Raw genomic sequence first — 21,496 nt, 5'->3', positions numbered from 1 at the left:
TATCTATGGGAGCTTATGTGTGAGAAGGACAAAGCTACTGTAATGATGTCATATACTGCACACAGGCAGCTTGTAGGTGGCAGTGCTGCTGAAGGCGCAGATGCACGGAGTAAAGAGGCTTATCCGAATGAAGGACAGTTGCCACCCGCACCTCGGCTGGAGGGCTGCAACACATTCACACACGAAGAACTTTTGCTTTTTACATACAGATCCATTTTTTTTTGCTGCACTGACAAAAGCAACTCTTTGTGTATTTGATGACAAAAATTCCATTTAGGTTTTATTGTACATGTATGTTATGCATGAAAACACATTAAATGACACTTGAGTTATTGTTTGATGCATATAAAGCTTTTAAATATACAGTATATTTCAATCATAGAGACGACATCTGAGCACTTGTACGCACTATGTACACTCAAGCACAGTCACACTCACTCCTACACCTGGATTTCAGTGCAATAGATGTGACAGAAAACTCCACATCCAAGGAACATCAACAGACCACTGGGTGACAGCGGCTTCTTTTAACACCTTCATCTCCCAAAAATAACAGCTGTGGCCAAATACAGTGATTCTTCAGAGCAGGATGTCACTGAGTTTGTTTCCTTTGGACATTTTTTTGTGCAGAAGGTAAATGACCAACCCACAGGCCTGTGATCACTCAGAAATCAGTCCTACTTTCTGACGACATCGTAACACTTATTCCTGTTTCACTTCCAGCGCTGTGCTGACAGGTGGAGGGATCAGACCAGCGGCAACCACTCTGCGCTCATTGGACAGGAAGTTGAAGGTTGCACATGCATTTGGCTGCAAAACAGCAATAAAGAAATAGAAAAACAGAAGGTGAGTTTGAACAGCTCCATTAGTTGTTTTGCTTTAACTTATCATTATGAAGTCAATATTAATTGCACAATGTAATGGCTATAGAATAATGACACCATCGGCCATCAAAACGAAGTGCATCAACCATTGCACAAGTTAAACTGCGCTTTTGTTTTCCCTAACAGCTATCAGTAGCTATCCCAGTTACCAGAGAGTGCCACTGTAAATAATTTCCAGTTACTATCCCCAGTATGGAAATGGCAGATGGTGGAACAATCGAAGTAACTGTGGAAAAAAATGTGGTGTGTCCTGTATTGTTGGTAGTTGTTAGGCTCTGAGGAAAATCTAAAGGGATGTTGAAAAGTTTCCACTTTTAAGTCATCGGACTGAAAGTCTTTAATGGGTTTTATGCAGTCATGAAGAACTTGTGCACTCAACTACTCTGAGTCTCTGAGCATACTGTACCGTGTCTTGCACCTCCACAGCGATGCCTTTACGCCTGAGTAGAGCGAGGACTGAGGGGTCAATTCGTTCAACACGTGATCCTGTACCCAGCACAAGAATCTCTGCATAAACAACAAGAAAATAAGTCAAATGACACCAGGACTTTTTTCAGTGAAACACATCCTATATAAATGTAGAGTGACAAAAAAAAAACAAAAATGGACAAACTGTGAAATAACATAATGAATTAAAATGCTGCCATACAGGACAAACATCATTGACTTGCTGAATGAACATGAAAATGACCTGAATCATGTATTACAGCCTCCACAGTCACCAGAGCTCAACCTAACTTAACACGTGGGTTGAATCATCAAAACACTAAATAATTGAACATCTTAGAGTGGTGTTCATCACACTTTGCTTGTTTTTTCATTTTTTTTATTTGTCACCCATCTGTATGCGTTCTATTTTTTTTTACCTATTCTTGGTTCAAGCATGTGGAAAAGTGAGACACTTTCTTCTGTGATGTCTTTATGACTGCCGACCTGCAGAGAGGAGAGATTTAAAATAATAAACATACAGATAGTTTTGTAAAATCAATCAACAAACTGAGAACTGTGAGGGCAGGTTGGCTGTTAATCTCACATTCCACTGGAGGATAGCAGGAGGCAGCACAGCACACGGCCCAAACACCTTGTTGCCGTCGATGTTGAATCCTCTGGAGCTGTAGCTTTGGATCATGGCCCCGCTGCCCGGCTCCTTCTGCATGACAGACACTGTAGTACGCTGGTACATTTCATCATCGCTGGGTCCCAGTCTATGTGCACGAGACAGAAATGGGCTGGAATAAAAGACAGGTAAAACGATTAGAACCAGTGTCAGATTAGGTATAAAGACTAGTCATGTGCTGTTATTTGTGTGAGAGTTAATGATACTAACGTTTTGTTCACGCACAGATCTTATCTCTGCACGTTCTCCATCACTTCCCCACATTTCACAAAAAAAACAAAAAAAAACAGGCTGCACTGCAGAACTGTTGCCATGTGGCCCAGTTTAAAAGCCAAAAATCGAGTGCCAGCCTACTGACAGGGCTGAGAGCCAAAAGCTTTAGGCCTGTTTCTGCAGAAAAGAGGCAGCCAAGAAACAAACACTTCTGTTCATCTAAGGAGATGCAGCAAAATTTAGCCTGTTCTTACTCTTTGTCTTCCTGACTGTTACAAAAATATGAGCAAGTTATGCAACCGTGTGTTTTCTGAGATGTGAAACGCTGCACTTTTACAGTTAACTACTTTCATCACCAGCTGGTTTTTTAAAGCAGCACAGCAGAGGACTCATGACGGGACCCGGCCTCAAGACTGAACAACTGGCTCCACCAGATGGAGCCAGAGATGCTCTCTGATGTGCAAATGTGCTCAGAGCTCAGAGCTCGTTTCTGATAAAACAATCTTGGAGTTATAATGAAGGGGAAGACGTCTCAGGAACATACTGTCAGTTTGTTTTTAAAGTCACATGCAGTGAAATTCATGGATCTGGTGGAATTCAAGACTGCATAAATAATGTAAAAAGCAAGAAACAATCTACTTGTTGGCAATATACAAAAATGTTCTTGGAATATCTCAAGAGTAATGTTAATGATGAATGGTTTTCTTCATTTCGTTTTTGGTAGTGTTGTTGATTATACATACATATATTCATGCTCATATATATATATATATATATATGAGCATGAAGAGAGTGGTTTAGTGTGGTGGGGCATATGTTGTATTATAGGTTTATGATTGTGTATTAATGGTTTAGAATAGAAAAGGAGTAGGACTAGACAAGTTGCTTCTTCCTTCTCCTTTTCACACACAAAATGTTGATTTATATTGCTTATTGAAAAACTGTTACTGTTAAAAGACAACTGTACTGTGTTTGGCCACACAGAACTATGGGCTTATCATCAATTGCAGGTGTCTTGTCAACACTGAAAGTCTAAAAAGTGTATTTCTTGGTGGGTTTTTTTGTTGCTGTTTTTTATTAATGCTCACTGACTGGACACTTGTTCTGCACAGTGTGTTTCTTGTCATTTGTCTTTTGTGGTTTTATTTTATTTTTATTTTTTATGTACGTAACTTGAGTTCTTTTTTTTTTTTTTTTTTATTTTTTCCCCAAACGTTGAGTGACTTTTTTTTTCTTTTACATCTGGACTGAGCAGTTTTTAGCGTGTGCAAAGACAAAGAGTTCGTGTCATTCAGTGACATGATATGACCTGCAGTGTAAATCCATGACTTTAATGTTTATTTTTTAATAGAAATAATAATTAGAAATAATAATTAAAAATAGCCGCTGTTGAATAAAACTATTTTTCATTCCAGCATCTCCCACTCCTGTGACAGTTCAGGCATTTTATAACAACAACATGACTTCATAATGTCCTCGTCTACACACACTCAGAGGAGGAAAGTCAAAATTAGGGACAGTTGTTTAAGCGACGCTGCTCAGTTAAAATATTCACCTTAAACCATTCATTATCTTTAAATAGACATATTAACATACCTTGATAAAGCGGGTGCTGCCCTGGGGGAGAAGAGAAAGCCCTGTGTTGATCTCTGGAGGAGGAATCTGGCGCACATCGCGCTGGCCATGTTGACGGAGTTCAACCGGCGACACACAAGGGGGACAGATTTCTGAGTGACACCAGCCGGCTGTTTCCGGTGTTGTGTAAGGACAAATCGAACATTTTCAGGTTAAATAAAAATGTCATTTAATGTTAATTTATCGCGTTTTACGCAATTAAATTTATCATAGACATTTAATATATCGTGTTCAGCAAAAAAGTAGTGAAATCTTGATTTCCAGCTTTTGTTGGTAAAAGCTAATGATATTTATGTTTTTAAATGTAGGTTAACTGATATCATCAGTTAAATGCCAAGCTAACGTGGCTATTGTTAGCTGAACTAATGTTAATGTCCCTACATTTACACATATAAATGTATTGAAAAACTGTCACCTCTAAACCTCCAAAAACTGAGTTGATATACAACGCAATAAATATTAGAAGTCAGCCTTAAGGGCACACATTTTGGGATCAGTATAAAAGGTTAGATATCTTATATTTCCCTCATCAAACCAACAGAAATGCTCTTTTAGACTCTGGATCATTTGCTGTTTACTCCTGCAAATATTCTATAGTAATGTGTATGTGTGTTTGATTTAATTAATAGTAAGATATTTTTAGATAATTTAGCAAATTACACACCCATAGTTGTCTCTCAATAGCCCAGAATTAAGAAATGTAAATATAGAATAAAATACAGTTATAAAATGATTTTAAATATAGCATTAATGAAGATGTGCATTATATCAGTATTTTTACAAAAAGAAAAAAAAGCTGTGGCGTTTTCAGGAATGGTAGTTTGCACAGAAATGTGCAAAATGCAATGCAATATAGTAAATGTGGTTATGGCTATGTATAACTGATCAGTGGTTTCTGATGGCACAAGTATAACTGATGCACTGATGTATAAGATTTTGAGGGTAAGTCTTAAAGGTCGTGTTGGATTTAGTGGCATCTGCTGTTGAGGTTGCTTGCAGCCAAATGAAATGTCTCCTTTGTGCCAAGTTTGTCACGATACCAACCGAAATCAAATTAAGACTGAGGGTTTTTTTTGTTTGTTTTTTCGTTTTCTCTTCTTTTTCTTTACATAACTTTCTTTGTGCTCATCTACCTGTTTATTATGGCCTATATATTTATATTTTTTAAAAAACAATTTTATATCTGTTTTTTCTTATCAGTGCTAAGACTGTATGTGCTGATTGATAGTTTCATGGAGAACCTCACTTGTCAAGCCCCTTGAGGGTTTTCTGGGTTTCCCCTGCATGTCTCCTTTTATTGAAATGTATAACATTGCTGTTTCTTTTACATGTGCTTAATAAATCAAATCAAAAGATCAAGACATTAAGATTTTTAACAAAAATGTTAAAGGTTGGGTGAAGCAAAATCAGAAATGTGAGCATTTTTTTTTTTTTTTTTTACTATTTTATAATGTCTTAGCTGAGTGTTGTGGCTGTATAACATTGAAATTGGTGTCTTTTTAAAATGTTACTTAATTATTTATTTATCACTGTAACTGTAATTATAATTCTATGTAATCTTGAAGTTTAACCATAACGGTTATTGTGTGTAACCTAAATATTTAAAAACTAGTAATAACTATAATCTCTATATGTGAAACATCAGTTACTGCCGCTTGTTAGTAACATGTGGAAGTTGTAGGCTACTATCTTAATTCGCATTGTCGCTATCAAATAAACTTTATAAATAAATAGATAAATATAAAATGTGCTGTATAATAATCACACTAGTCTCAATGGTCGAGTACCGGCTGCTCTGCCTTTGATTAAAATGTCTGGGGGGCGTGTTCAGGGAGCAGCAGCGCCCCCTGCGGGGTTTACTGGGACCAGTCCCGGGTCAGATGATCCAGCTACATTGTAAATAGACAGCAGAGATCAACCGCCGGGGCCATGCCTTCATAGACTCTTTAAATCACCTCCGACAGAGCAGATATTCCCACTCGGAGACTCCTTATCGTCTGACGGCGGTTCTCCAGCTGTTTCTGGTGGTTTGGGCTCGTTAAAGTGACATTAAAGTATGTACCGGTCTCTGTACGCCTTTCGATCCGCGGAGCCCAACTCGCTGCACTTCGCGGCCGGAGAGAGCTTCCTAATCCTGGAGAGGAGCAACAAACACTGGTGGCTGGGGTCCCGCTGCAGCTCGGGGGAAACCGGCTACATCCCGTCATCATACATCGAAAAAATTCAGGTGAAAAAAAACAGTTGTTTACTCTTTTTGTCTCAGTGAATACAAGCGGTGAGCGTGTCACACTGCACCCTGAGGTGAAGTGAAATCCAGTGAATGCGTAGTAACGTTACGGTTGCATTGATGGGATCGGCAGAGACGGATGGCTGTACTGTATGCAGTATTCAGGCCAGGCTGAAGCTCACTGCTCGTTACTGTAAGGAAGAAAATGCACGCTTTGCAGAAGAGCCCATAAATTATTGGAAAGGTTGCATTATGTTGGGACATCATGGCCCTCTGCAGTGCAGCTGCTCACTGCGACAGAGACGGAGAGAGATGTAGGATAGGACAGGACAGGAGTCAGGAGAGGATGGGACATGACAGGATAGGAGGATGATATGAGACAGGACAGATTCGGGGATCAAAGACCAGCAAGACAGAAAGCCATTGTTTCTGCTCCAGTGGCACACTCATCTGCTCCTGCTGTGGATACAGCTCCAGTTTATTATCATTTTCTCAACTCTTGTTGTTATTGTAAGTAGCTGCACCCCTCCACAGAGCTTTTCTCTCAGACACACCCTCATGAGCTGTGCTGCAGTCAGGAGACTCCTCTCTCCATGGACTCAGACATACAGTCAACTAGTCAGAGCATGCATTTTGTGAAATCACAGCCTCACACACAGGCAGGATAGGAATGCTCTCTCCTGTTGTTCATGAACTGAGTTCAAATGGAAACTTATTATCTCGTGAAGATGTTTCCAGAAAGTTTAACATTACCGTCTCAAGAAAAGGGTTTGACTAAATCTGTAAGGCAGTACCCACTCCTTCACCTTGCGCTTTGCAGTTTTCTCTGATTACACTTTGCTTACCCTCTGTAAAAGTTGGTGTTAACTTGATTTATGACAAAATATAAGTTTCCCTTTTAGGAAAAAAAGTCCTTTTCATTTAATCTTCCATGTCCTGTTGCTCCTAAAATAGAAGAAACCCACTTAAAAATTGTATCAGCAATATACCCTGCGAGTGATTTTCTTCTCAAGAGATTTAACCTTTTGAAACCTGGACTGGCATCAGCTTTCTTGTGCTGTGTCCAGACGCCTTTCACAAGCATTGCAACCTTTGAGACCTGAGAAAATTAATTTGGTTTCTTTTAAAACGTGGGGAGAAAGGCAATGAGCAAGAGTTGCCTCACAAGAAAGTAAGCTTTGTTTTCTAATTTTGTAGGAAATTAGGAAATAATGACAAGAAAATCGCCTGAAAATTAGTTTAGGTGAGAGATAAAATTATTAGAAATGTATTTGTGACAAAAACGGGAAATGTCCAGAAATGTTACATATATGTGAGTGTATATTAGCATTTTTTTCCAGTTTATTTTCTGTTTTTTTATTTTATTTAATTCAACTTAACTATTTTTTTTCTTCTATTTTTCTTGTGTTTTTTTCTTTTGGGGGGCTTATTTTAGGTCATTTTCTTGTAACTCTTTTCTTAACAAATTTCTCTCTAATTTTGAGTAATTTCGTGTTAAGTTGCTCGTTGCCTTCTCCCCATGTTTTTAAGAAAAATCAAGTCAATTTGCCCAGGTTTCAAAGGGTTACATTTGAAGTCCACCCTTGCAATGTTTGTTGCTCTGAAAGTGAAACAATCAACCATTTATCTTTTAATTATCTATATGTATAATTGTTTTGTTGTGATTCACATCTGGCTGTCATTAAAAATGGATAATACATCCTTATTTAGTTACTTAGATATAATTTATTTTATGGACAACCTGGAAGCAAACATTTCAGACTCTTTGGGATTATTATGGGTAAATATCACATTCATATGTGTAAATGGAAAGGATGTACTCCCTGTTTCATTTCAATTTATAAATAACTTTGCCAACTTGCTCAAGTTGCTAAAACATGTAAAAAATCTATAGTAAAGCCAAAACCTCTTTACATGTATATTCATATCCTTGCTCTTTTAACATCTCCTACCTTGCTCTTTAGTACTCCTTATTTGTTTATCTCATTGTTTGTCTTTTGGGGGTTTTTTTGTTGCCTTTTTGTTTTTTTTGTCCTTTGATTTTACAATTGTTACCTCTACTGTTTTTTATTTTCTTTTTTGTATCTGACTGTGTTTTAGCATCATTTTCAATTTCACTTTCACTTTCATTTGTTTTTTTTACATTTAATGAAATTTAAAAAACATTTTAATGACATTGGCTGTGGAGGTTTAATGTGAGGCCTCACTGTGTGACACTGGTTAAAAGGCTGTTTTTGTTAGATAATCGCCCTAGTTTGTTCCTGCTTGGAGTCATGCATGTCTCCGAGCCACAAGTCTGTTCCTTTTTGTTTAAAATTTAATAATCCTGTTAATGAATATTTAATTTGCCCCCTATTTCCTCTCTGTCTCTCTCTGTGTTAGGCTCCAGAGCAGGATGAGGTGTTGCAGTCTATTGACAGAGCAATCGAAGGAATCCACAATGTGGCCTTAAAGAACGGAGGCAAATACAACCTGGAACAGAGAGATGTGCTACAGTGAGTCCAGGTGCACATTATTGGATGACATACTGATTCTGACATGTTCTGTTCATAAATCAATTTCCTCCTCTGTTGTTGTAGAAAGCTGATCCATCACAGAAAGGAGACGCTTGCACGACGAAGTTCCTCGTCCCCTGGTCACAAACAAGGTCTCCCCTCTTCCAGCAGTGAAATATCTCTCAGTCAAACTCCTCCTCCACCCAACGGCCTTAACCGAGACTATGGACGACAGGGGAGCGTGCCGTTGTCAGGAAGCATGGACAGTATGCAGGCAGAGCAGGGCTTTTATCAGGTAACTCACTCTTACAGTACACATTTAAATGTTTTATTTGAAATCACAGCATGGATACAAAAACAACAAAAAAAAAGGATCTCAAAGGAATTCTTCATCTCCTAAATAATGAATTGTATATTAATTATTTCTCTTGTGTTACCTTGGATTCAAAAAAAAAAAGACATTTTTCTTGCATGCTTCCACTGTGAAGGTAGAATAAAAAATAGTGAACACACATGTGGAGTAAAAGTCATGAGGGTCTGTGTGTTTAACAACAGAAAAACTATATCTAAACATCCGTTCACAAACTCAAACAGTAAAATGTAATTCTCATTTATCCAGCAATATGCTCAGTACTTGACAAACACACACATTTTTGCTTAAATCGTACTATTTAAAACACTTCTGCATAAACACTTTCATGCACTGATGAGTTGTGCATCTGCTGTGTTAAAAATAGTAAGCAGGTGGTTTTTTGACAAACAAATGATCATTTTCTGATGTGAAGTATTTCTTTTGAACCAACTTTTGTCTTTGGCTTTTGCTTAATTTCACATCTTTTACATTTGGCTGTCAGTAATGTCCTTACTTTACCTTGTTTTTATTTATTGTCACCTCTGACCTTTCTAACTCAAACTTTCTCCATTATGCTTTTTTTAAAGTGCCTCTAACTTATCTTTAAAAAGCTGCTATATAAACAAAGTTTTTTTGCAACTGTATCTCATTAGTTATCAGTCTGTGAACATGCCTGAGGCTCCCAATTAAACATAACTCATCTGCATTAATATTCTACCTGGCAGATATTTGCAACTAGGGATTGGTGTCTGATCAGTTTTATCAGAAAAGGTTTAATGCATGTCAAGGTCAAAATGCAGCCCATCTTTAGGATAAAAGTGTTCTGTTCATTGATAAAAACATGATTATTAGGAGACTGAGAGATGTTACAGAATGGATCCTAAAAGATGTGAAACCATCCTGGCATCACCAGGGAAAGCCTCTTTTATAACAGATATAACTAAATATGCTCACATTGTGCAATAAAGAAAAATACATACAGGGGCTGAAAGTCTCTGTCCTGGTATGAAAATTGACGTTTATCATACTGTGTACATATGGTTGTCTGCGGTATTGAAAAAAAAACTGGTTGGAGAGAGAAAAGATATTGTAGTAAATGCTACTAGATAAGATAAAATAAGATAAGAGTAGTAAAGAGGATAGTGTAAAGAAAGAAGTTTCAGTATTATACACAGACCAATATGATTAAAAAAACAGTAAAAGAAAAATATAATAAATAGACGACCTGGATTCACATTATTGCATGCAGGAAGTATTGCACAGTTTTGTATGTACTGATGTTGCCTGAGTGATGATTGATAATTTGTGGTAGACAGGTGGACAGTAATTGTGAATAAATATACTGAATGAAAGCAGGAATGTGGTAAATGTATGCACAGTGAGAAGTTATTAATTTCTTGAAACCTGGAAAAAAACAACTTTCCCTTTGCTGCTTTTTAGACATCCTTTTACAAGTATTTAAACCTTTAAACCCTAAGAAAATTGGTGTGATTTCTTTCAGTAACATGGGAAAAAAGGCAACTAGCAACTTGGTAATAAATAATCCACAAGTTGCAAGAAAATGAGAAAAATATTAAATGAAATTAAATTGTTAAATTTAAATTCAATTAGAAATATAATTTATAATATAATTTTTAAACACGTTTTCCAGGTCATTTACTTTGTTTTTTTCTTACTTTCTCTTTCTTAATTTTTCATGTGTTTTTTAATTTTTTGCTAACTTTGTTTTGCTTATTTTTGTGTCATTTCTTTGTGTTGCCCATGTCCCTCTTCCCATCTTTTTGACAGAAAACAGGCCAAATTGCACAGGTTTCAAAGGACTAATATATATATACACAGACGTGTCTACAGTTTGTAAAAAAGTTGAGTAAAGTGGCAACATAATGGTACTTGAACAACAAGTAGAGCTGAAAAGCCTCATGACCTGCAGGGTGAAGCTGTCTGTGAGCCTGGTGTTGCAGGCACTTTCACTTCCATCCTCTTCTCCTGCAGGTGCCTCCTCAACCTCGACGTGCGGCTCCGATCACCCCGCCCCCCCCTGAGAAACAGCGAAACAGCCGGCGTCTAGGTGAGAACTCAGAGAGCAGCAGTGTGGACACATTTTACAACTCAGTATTCACAACATCACCTACAAGTTTGCGACAGAGTCACAGATCACAGCGCAGCTTTCAGCTCTGCGCTTCACAAACACTCTATTCTTAGTCAAGAAGTTCCTGTTCGCTCTCCGCTCTGAAACTGGAGCTCGCTTACTCTCTCTCTTTCTCTCTGTCAGCAGAGCCGGAGGTCCCCTCCAGAGTGTCCTCTCTCCCTCCGTCCCCTGCCACCTCCCTCTCGATCAGCACCACCTCTTTAGAGTCCTCCCACTCACCGGTCTCCTCTGAGGTCAGCTTGCCAAGTGTTTCCAGCACCCCTCCTCCTCCTGTGCCATCCCGTGTGAAGCCCTCTGCGCCGCCTCTGGACGTGCCTCCCTCTGACTCCCCTCCTCAGTCAGCTCCTGCAAAAAAGAGCCCGGCTCCACAGCCTCCCAAACCCACCCCTCCTCCCTCGCAGCCTGCTGTTGAGGAGCAGCCAGAGAGTGAATGGCCTGTTGCCCCCCCGTCTGTCGCTGAAAGCCCTCCTGGCAGCCCCGCTACCTCCGAGCCAGTTCCCATGACTATTGGGGCTGAACTGATCGAGCTGGTCCGGAAGAACACCGACTTGAGTTACGAGCTGTCGCGGGTCGCCGTGGGCGTGGTGGTCGGCCATCTGCAGACAGCCTTACCTCAGTTCTCCTCTGATCTGGAGCAGGTTCTCCTCTCGCTGGTGGAGAGCAAGGTCAGATTTGTTTTCATTACATCATGTGGATTCAGCATCCTGGAGCCCCGCCAGCTTAAAGGAGAATGCCGGTGTCGTGTAGAGTTACAGCTCAGTCTGCATTTAGCTGACATTTCTCAGAGTTGTGTTGAGGCGCAGGGGACAGTACGCACAGTATCACTCACTCATTTCCTGTTTTTAAAAACAAACCTGGCCGAGTGAAATGAAAATGCTGAATCTTTTCTGGCAGACATTTCTGTTTTCTTCCTGTGGGTGTAAGGTGGTTAATAGTGGGAACTGTGTTATGTAACCTGTAACAGCAATCACTGTCAGCTTTTGGAAACATCCTGTATTTACATGGTGACACGTGAGCAGAGTCTGACCTCATCCAATTATGAAACCTTAAATACTCTATTAGAGGTCGCTGCAGTGTGCTTTTAGATCAGGAGCACTCAGTTATAATACAAAACGTTTTAAATAAGACTTAATTGAGGGTTGTAGCTCAAATCTTTTTTTAGCTTGTGTGTGTTGTTTTGTGCAACTGAGGGCGTTATGTTTTGTCCATTTGTGCGTACGTCCGTCCTTAAGTATGTCGTATTCTTGTGAACGCGGTATCTAAAGAACGCCCTGAGGGAATGTCTTCAAATTTGGCACAAACATCCACTTGGACTTAACAATGAACTGATTCAAATTTGATGTCCAGGCCAAGGTCACCGTGACCTTGCATTTGTCTCATTCTCATCAATGTGATACCTCAACAACGCCTTCAGTGATTTTTTTCAAATTTAGCACAAACATCCAATCAAGGATGAAATTATTAGAATTTGATGTTCAAAGGTCACTGTAACCTCTCAAAACATATTTTTGGCCATAAATCAAGAATTTAAACGCTAGCTGATACAAAATTTCACACAAATGTTTTAAAGGATGAAATGATGAAGTTTTATCCAAAAGGTCAAAGGTCAGCTTCACTGTGACATCAAAATGTTCTGCATAAACACTTTTCAGGCCTTTATTTGACGTCATATCTCAGGTACAGAAGGGGAGACATTTGGTCAGATACTGAATTAATTATTATAATATTGTGTGTTCAGTTTGAAATTGTGCTGGCTGTATACCAGGTTACTTTCTGTGTCAGAGCGTAGAAAATATTCCTCTGTACTGGTATTTCAAGTTATAGCAGAAATAGGTGTGTCATGATGTTTAATGTGTCTGCAGGATCTGAGTGCAGCGCTGCCGCAGGGCCAGGTGTGTCATGATGAACAGAGGCTGGAGGTGATCTTCAGCGACCTCACCCGTCACCGGGACGACTCTCAGCAGCGTAGCTGGGCACTTCATGAAGACCACGCTCTCATCGCGTGCTACCTCGAGGAGCTGCTGAAGATTCTGGTACGGTGCAACGAGCTGGTGACGTCCCGTAACAACACATTTTGTAACAGTCTGTATGGCATCTGTTTTCTGAGTGAAAGGAGATGAAGAAAATTGATTCCACGTGTCTGAGACATAAATAAGTTAAGAATTATTTATATAGCACTCTTCAAAATTAAGGTTGCAAAGAGACTAACAGAAATTATTTTTGAAACTGGTCCAGTATTGAGCAAGAGTGCTGCAGCTGGCAGCCAAGATACAGGCTGCAATGTAACATTAAAGAGCTATTGTACATTCTCACTGAATGTCACTAAAAGTGCTTTTTTTTTCTACTGACAAGATTTGTATAAGTGTCCAACAAAATGATGGAAAGGATCTCTACAGAGATAGACCTGTTTAAGAGTAAGATCCTGTTTTTTAACAGAAACAGGCCTTAGATTGCCATCGCCAAACCCACCAGACTCTGTTTAAATAAACTGTATATTTGCTGTGTATATGGCCAGCATATTTTCACATCTAACTGAGCGAATTAAGGGTTTATTTCAACCAATCAGAGTTGGTGATTGTTGGAACAGTTGAAAGATAAACCAAGACAGTTTTTGTAATTTTTATTTTGTTTCTGTCAACTTTGAAAGATGTGTGTTTTATAATAATAGAATTTGTGTTTATTTAAAAGGAGTCTGGTGGGTCTGGGTGATGATCATTTCCATGCTGGTCCTGGTTAAACAGGAAGGACCTTATTTTTTAACAGAAAAATCTATCTCTGTAGGGATCTTTTCCATAATGTCAGACACTTTTATTAACAATCTCATCCTGTCAGTGGTTAAAACAAACATTTTTAGTGGACGAATATTGAATATGCCCCAAGTGGTTACATTGCAGCCTTTTTCACGGCTGCTAGCAGCATCGCTGTTGCTCAAAACTGGATCAATTTCAACAATTGTTGTTCCCATAAGTTACTTAGAAACAAAACATGAGAAAACGGTTAAAAAATACAAAAGTTACACAATCGAGCAGGACAGTAACAAACACAAACAGTACAATAGACTTTACCATACAGAAATAACACTAAAAAACACACAAGAACTCTTGTGATCTAAAGGGTTATTGTATAATAATACGCAGAGTCATGTAACATGTTGAAATGTAGGTAAGATCATTTTCAGTGAGAGCTGTAAAAAATTTTTAGGTGGGACGGGTTTCTGGATTGCTGTCGATGCTTTACCCTCACTGTTGTGAAATGAAAAGTTTTCTCTGGAGATGAGTCTCTGATGTGACCACAGGACCCGTCCAGCTGTCTGCTGTAAATACCAGACATGTTTGATGGGATCAGACCGGCTCAGACGACTTTACGAATCTAACAGTGACGTTAAAGACTGAATCTGAAAACTCTCCAGGCTGCCAAATATTCTTTGTTGGCAGTTTGTCACGAACCCGAGGGATGGGATGTCCAGATGAGCTGTTAATGGGGTCTGTAATCCTCTGGTGTGTCCAGGGACCACGACCGTCCAGCAGATTAGGCAGTTACATAGTTTTGATGTTATTATATCATCACTGTTACAACAAAAAGCTGTGTTTCGTTTTTCAGACGGACGCCGATCCAGAGGTGTGTAAGAGGATGTGCAAGGCCAACGACTATGAGAACGTGCTGTCGCAGGTTTCATATTACCAGATGGTAAGATGACATGACAGCAGTATGTTTTATTAAAACACAATGAATCTATAACGAATCTGTATTTTAATTACTTCTATAAAGATAATATCTAATTTCCTCTTATGGTTATTAAAAGTTTATTCTTTATCCTTTTTTTTATCATCAACTTTATTAGTTTACTTAAGAATACATCAGTGTGACACTCAAAGATGATTTTTCTTTCGTCCTTGTGGTCTAGCACCTGTAGCTGTTCAACAATAGTATGTTATTAAATACATATTTCTAACTAACATTTTGCTGCACCGACAGTGGACTCAGTTTAAGTCTCTGTGATCTCAATGGGGTTTTTGTGTAATCAGAGTGTTAGTGCGCATGTTCAATGTACATGTGTTTGAAGCAGCTCTTTGTTGCCATCATGTGACCGTGCAGGAGCATCGTGTGTCTCTGCGTCTGCTGCTGCTCAAAGTGTTCGGGGCCATGTGTGGCCTGGATGCTTCTCTCATCTCTGCCCTCCTCAACTCCATCCTCCCCATGGAGCTGGCCCGGGACCTGCAGACTGACACACAAGGTGGCGACATTTACTCTTCACTGTCTCTTGCTCCTCTGTAGTATTCCTCAAGCTTAGGCCCGCCCACAGAAATGGTTGGGTTCCTAACAAAGAGCAGTGCCTCCCAAAATCTGCTTAATTTATGTCAGTGCATGCCCGAACATATGGCTGTGTGCTGGACTATTTTTTTCACAATGGTTGTGCACAAATAAAGTGACTCATTGCGAGCCCAGAGGATAATGATCGACCCATCACACATTCTCCGCGCACAATACCAGCTCTCGCTCTCTGGCAGAGAATACAGAGTCCCCTACTGCAAACTCAATCATTATAAAAACTAATTTGTTTGGACCTCCGTCAAACTTTTAAACAATGCTGCTTAAAGCTGCAGGGATAGTGCAATAGTCTAATGATGTTCTAATAACAGGGTGTGTGCAGTATGTGTTATGTGCAATGTACGTGCAATATTTTGTACATGCAATTTAGATTATGTGCAATTTAGGGCTGTTTTGTTCATATGTAGTTTGTTTTACAGCATTTGTGGGCAGAGCATTATAGTCCGTGATGTATCGTATCGCATCGCATTGCATTGCATCGCATCGCATCGCATCGTATCGTATCGTATTTTCAGGAGCTTGGGTTTTGATTATCAAACAGGCCAAATTTAACTAAAGAAACAATTTTTTGCTATTTTTATTGTTTTAATAGGTAATTGTGAATATTTTGGTTCAGAATAAAATTTGGTTATCATTGCATTTATTGAGGATGAACATGAATATTGCTGGCCTTTATGCAACCCCCGCAGCATCAGGGCTCCAGGACGCTTTTCCTTTTTTCTCCTATTATGGGTGCCCCTGCCCAAGATTAAAATTAGTCACAGTAACTCTTCTTTTGTCTTATTTTATTCCCTCAGAGCACCAGAAGATGTGTTACACAGCTTTGGTACTTACTATGATCTTCTCAACGGGCGAACAGGTGCCATATCATCACTACGGTATGTATGTATAAAGCTGCTGAGTGATACTTTCAGTAGTATAGCTGTTCTGTCACCACAAAAGAATCCAAAAAAGGTAATTTTAAATAAAAAAAGAGATGTGTTCTGTATTTAAGACATAATCCTGTCCCTTCCTGCTTTCAGAACACTTGAATGCTGACTTTGTTCAGTTTCTGCTGGGTGTGGTGGAGGACGGGCTTCCCTCTGATCCCACAGAGCAGCTGCCAGACATCTTCCTCAACCTCCTGCTGTCCTTCAACCTGCACCACACAGGTGAGAACAGCTGCTGTTGACCCTTTTCACGGCAGAAAATTGACTTCTAGAGGCAGTAAATGTACAGCCAAAGTATTATAAATAATAACTAATAACAGTAATGATGGCTGCCTGCATTCCATTTATATTGCCAATCCCCGGGTCCCGGTGTTGTGCATACTGGCTCACGGACATTGCTTATAGCCACCATAATAGTAATTAATAATAATATCTGTGCTTTTCCTGCCACAATAAATCAAAAAGTCTTCCTAAAAAGGTTCACAGGAGCACTAAGGCACAATATAGTTCTATACTAGTATAAGTGAAAGGTGTATATGTTGTATATCGGTTTTATATTATTTTGTAATTTTTATTTTATATAATTTGTACTTTGTAATATTTTATCCTTTTTTGTGCACTCAAACCCCTTCTCTGCTTCTGACTCTTGAGCTGCTGTAAAGTATGAATTTCCCTGGTGTAGGATTAATATTATTGTACTTTATCTGATCTTACACTGCAACACTGCCTGCTTTAGTTTTAGTACTTTTTTTGTGTCTTCTCTGTGTGACCCAGCACCCAGCAGCAATGTGATCATGCAGGAGCTGAAGAAGAAAAATGTCAAGTTCCTGTCAGAAAAAGTGCTGCTCCTTCTGAACAGAGGCGGTAAAATACCCCCCGTTTGTCATATTTCTCTTTTTCTACATATCTGTGCTTTCTGTCTACTGATGTCATCACTTAATCCCCCCCGTGCTCTCCAGATGACCCTGTGTGTATGTTCAAACACACCCCGCCTGCACCGCACTCAGTGCTCAAGTTTCTGCAGGATGTTTTCGCCAGCAGAGAGACAGCTGACATCTTCTACCGCACTGACATGATGGTGATGATCGACATCGCCGTTCGACAAATATCTGACCTTTCACCTGGAGACAAGGTGTGACCTAGACACGCTGCACAGATACTGATTGTTCTAAGGCTTTAAAAGAATAGTTTCACATTTTAGGAAACAGAGTTGCTGAGAGTTAGGTGAAAAGATTGATACTACTCTCATGTCTGTACAATAAGCTGCAGCTGGTCAGCTTAGCTCATTAATTAACAGATTGAATCTTGTTTGTTTAACCCTTTGAAACCTGGATCAACATCACTTTTTTGTGCTGTGTTGGGGTGCCTTTCCCAAGTATTTAAACCTTTAAATCTGAGCAAATTGATAGCAATTTGAAAGAAATTAGTTGATTTAGAAATTATTTTTTAAAAACTTGGGAAAAAATGTCCAGAAAACTATAATTATAAAAATCAGAAATATATATCTTTCTTTTAAAAAAGCCCTTTTTTGTGTGAATTGCAAAATTTAGAGTAATTTCTTTTCAAGTTTCTCTCTGCCTTCTTTTTAAGAAATCAAACCAATTTGATCAGGCTTTACAGGGTTAATCCATACTGTTACAGGGTTTACAGTAGCTTCGTAGCTAAAGGAACGGTGTGTGAGATTTAGGGGGATTTAGTGGCGTTTAGCAGTGAGGATTGCAGATTGCAGCCAGCTGAAACTTCTCCCGGGTCAGTGTTCATTGCTCAGGAGTTTTTTATCAGGAGCTGAATCATCTGCAGAAGTCTCATACTGTCCAAAACAAACAGACCATGTGACTGAAACTAGTAAATACACTAAATAAAGCAGTTTCTCGTTTTAAAAAAAAAAAATTCCCCTACACTGCTCGTTGCATAGGAGCTCGTAACTACGGTGGCCAGTGTGAACATATAAACGGCGCTATCTAGAGCCAGGGTTAAGTTTGTCCATTCTGGGCTACTGTAGAAACATGGCGGTGCAACGTGGCGATCTCCATGGAGGAGAACCTGCTCCCTATTTAGATAAGTAGCTGATACGAAGGTATTGAAAACACAACAATTATAAGTTTCAGGTGATTATACGCGAATGAAAACGTACTTATTATATCATATTCCATTTCTGCCAATATATGTCTTTAAATCGCACACACGGGACCTTTAATGATCTTGTCATCGAACTCTCAGCAAGAAAGTAAATAAATGTTATTCTTAAAATGTCAAACTATTTCTTGAATGATATCTTCTAATCAACAGCTTGTTACCATGTCTAAAAATAATGGTCTCCTCTCTCGCTCTCTGTGAAGCTGAGGATGGAGTATCTCTCCCTCATGCACTCCATAATACGCTCGACGGATTACCTCGAGCACCAGCACCGCCTGACCGACCTGCAGGGGGTGCTGCAGAGGATTCTCAGGGAGGAGGACGATCCAGGAGAGGATGACGGGAGCGCCACAGCGAAACAGATGGATAAGCTAATTGTACAGCAGATCTACAAGGAGTTCCCACAGATCTGTGAGAACCAGAACTAACCGTATCAGTATCACGCTCACACACTGTAGTCTGCTCCCGTCTACTGCAGGGAGGCACAGTAAAGCTTGAGAGAGGAGAGCTGACGTTTGATGGGACGCCATGTTTTCTGTGCCAGCCTGTGCAGAGAGAAGCTAATCAGTTTTGCCAATGTTTTAAAGGACTCGTAGTCCAGAGCTGCAGCATGCATGTGATGTTGATCTAAGAAAGATTTTCCTGTTTTTCACAGTTTTCCCTTCTCAGATTTTATTTGAAAATAGCATTTTTTTTTCTCTGGTGTTCTTATATAGTTTAGATTTTTTTAACTCAGATTTTATGGGGCACTTATCTATTGACAATATATTTAAAATAGTAGATGGTGGTCAGTATGCCCCCGGTTTAGAGAAGCAGGCTAGAGTCCGACATGGAAGCCAAACAGTTTTACTGCTGTGGAGCAACAAAATGTATTTTAGCCACTTAAAAAAGTCCCATAAAAAAATTAAAAAATCAATTTTGGTTCAACTGTACACTATATTGACAGTATTTTCATTGCTTTATGAAATGAAGCAATTATATGACTCTCTTAAAAGCCAGACTCCATTAAAAAAAAGCTGTGATTTAACATCGCTGAGTACAGGAGCTGCTGGTCTACTGCCACCTCTAATAGTTTGTTCTTGTTATTGTGTGACTTTTGACTAAAGGTTAGTTTTGATTCACCAAAGTCACAATAATACAAAATAACTAACAAACTGACTGAAGCAGTGACAGATCAGCAGCTCCTGTGTTCAGGGAGCTAAAATTACTGTTTTTCTTAATGGGATTTGGTGGCTTTGACGAGAGTATAGATGGGAACTGCAGCTGTTAACGGCTTGTCCATTTCAATAAGATGTCTGACTGAATGTGCAAAACAATTAATATACTCTAAATATAGCACACCCTAGTGTTTTTGGGGTGGTACTTTTTTTAAGTGGATAAAACACATTTTGTTGCTGACCCTCATCCACAGCAGTACGTTGCTTAGCTTCTGTGACGGACTCCAGCCTGCTTCTCCAAACTGGGCGTGCCTACTGTCATCTATTGTAGGTAATACATTGACTGTGGATAAGCACCTCATGCAACACCATTTAAAAAAAATAGAACTATCCCCTTAATATCGGGAAAAATACAACAAATGCACAAAGAACTTTTAGGTTAAGTCATACTTGAAGATTAAAAATAGCCAAAATGTAGGCCAAACCTTGGAGCTGTTTCACAGTGAATTCCCAGCAATAATGACCTAAAAACATACAAGAACTAACTGTATGTACTCATAGTACTTGGAGCCTAAACAGCAACCACGACTAAACCTTACTCTAACCAAAATATAAACTAAATAAACTAAATTGTTTTTTTAGAACAAATAAAATATTTTGAACGACAGATTTAAAGTCACGTTACAGACAAAGGTGCCATTATTTGAAGTGTTGTGAGAATACTTTATGTGCTGTCCTTGTAGTGGGACCAAACTACTGTGTTACTGCAAGCATGATGTTCTTAATAGAGTATAATACTCTTAAAAAAAACTTACTTCCACATTCATTCACCCCTTCTTTCATTATACTTACAACTGCAGTCAAGTAGAACAAGCTGAACAAGTTTACTGCTCTAGTGAGAAAAAAAGCACACTGACTCGTGTGTTATCATCATGAAGCTTTTATCTCAGTAACCTGCTGCTACATACCGAGTCTCTCCTGTGGCTCCGTCTGCAGTTTTCTCACTGTGGTACTTTTCTCTCTTTGCTGCTTCTCAAACACTCCAAGATGTTCACTCTGTACTTACATATGCAAAAGCTCCCCAGCATCAGAAGTCATCAGCTGTTTACAGATTAATGTCTGTACGTTGCATTCACGTTCAAACTTTACCGTGCCGCAATAAGGCTTTCTACAGCAACTTGTAATATCGCTGTAACACACTGAGTCTTGGCTGAAGCGGCTTCCTGGAGGGGAAAATGTTTTGCGGTTATTACTTAAGATAAAACATTAGTCAGTGTTGTTCATTTCCAGTTATTATCTGATGCTCCTGCTGAAATTCAATAGAGAGAGAAAACAGGGCATTTCTTTTATCTCCTCGTGGTTTTAATACTTTAACAGCAACTTGTACTTTTCCTTGTTTCCTCCTCATGATGTAGTGATTGATGTTCTCCCGTTTTACACTTTAACATCTCTGATTTTATCCCTGGCATGGCCTCCTTGTCTGCAGATGGTAGAATCCATAAACGATATCAGTTTTTAGTTAATGTCCGAGTGTTTATTCATTAAATCTTTGTGTGTCTGTTTACAGCCTGGGCGTGAGAGGTGAGCGTCTCTTCTTTCCGTGATTAACATGTCTGCAAAAGTGCTGCGACTGTGTTACATTAAAACTAATAAAGCTATATTTTAACAGTGGAGGTGGTCGGATTGGTTGTTGTTAAATGTGGGACAGTGCATTTAGGTGAAGCTAACAATGTAATTAAACATTAATTCAGAGTTTTGTGAACATGTTGTAGGTCACACTGTTATAATCGGGAAGTGACAAAACAACCACAAGTGAAATTTTATCAGCATAAAAGTTAAACATTAATTTTGGCAGAAGTACAGCTGCATGTAT

At 39.1% G+C, this 21,496-nt stretch overlaps 2 protein-coding genes across 3 annotated transcripts; one reads left to right on the top strand and one right to left on the bottom strand.

Annotated features, from left to right (window-relative positions):
- Window positions 1-258: 258 nt before the first annotated feature.
- On the bottom strand, window positions 259-3,969 carry ndufaf3 (NADH:ubiquinone oxidoreductase complex assembly factor). Its single transcript, XM_042497807.2, has 5 exons — window positions 3,811-3,969; window positions 1,918-2,113; window positions 1,751-1,817; window positions 1,291-1,391; window positions 259-810 (listed from the first exon to the last, which is right to left on the bottom strand). Exons 1-5 carry the CDS (start codon window positions 3,897-3,899, stop codon window positions 703-705), a joined length of 561 nt encoding a protein of 186 aa, XP_042353741.2. The 5' UTR covers window positions 3,900-3,969; the 3' UTR covers window positions 259-702.
- A 1,685-nt stretch (window positions 3,970-5,654) lies between these two features.
- On the top strand, window positions 5,655-21,294 carry nckipsd (NCK interacting protein with SH3 domain). Of its 2 annotated transcripts, none has more exons than XM_042504851.2 (13): window positions 5,655-6,076; window positions 8,459-8,571; window positions 8,656-8,866; window positions 10,916-10,991; window positions 11,196-11,737; window positions 12,935-13,105; window positions 14,673-14,759; window positions 15,168-15,306; window positions 16,199-16,279; window positions 16,424-16,552; window positions 17,105-17,194; window positions 17,290-17,462; window positions 18,670-21,294. In XM_042504851.2, exons 1-13 carry the CDS (start codon window positions 5,906-5,908, stop codon window positions 18,892-18,894), a joined length of 2,208 nt encoding a protein of 735 aa, XP_042360785.2. In that variant the 5' UTR covers window positions 5,655-5,905; the 3' UTR covers window positions 18,895-21,294. The 2 variants fall into 2 exon arrangements, with proteins under 2 accessions (XP_042360785.2, XP_042360793.2); XM_042504859.2 differs by having other exon boundaries at window positions 5,656-6,076; window positions 11,199-11,737.
- Window positions 21,295-21,496: the final 202 nt, after the last annotated feature.

Source organism: Plectropomus leopardus, chromosome 2 (genome assembly GCF_026936395.1).
Source record: "Plectropomus leopardus strain MGB_pleo_1.0 chromosome 2, ASM2693639v1, whole genome shotgun sequence".
Classification (NCBI taxonomy): Eukaryota; Metazoa; Chordata; class Actinopteri; order Perciformes; family Serranidae; genus Plectropomus; species Plectropomus leopardus.
Note: the sequence above shows the minus strand (reverse complement) of the source record. Positions and strands in the feature narration are given on the sequence as shown.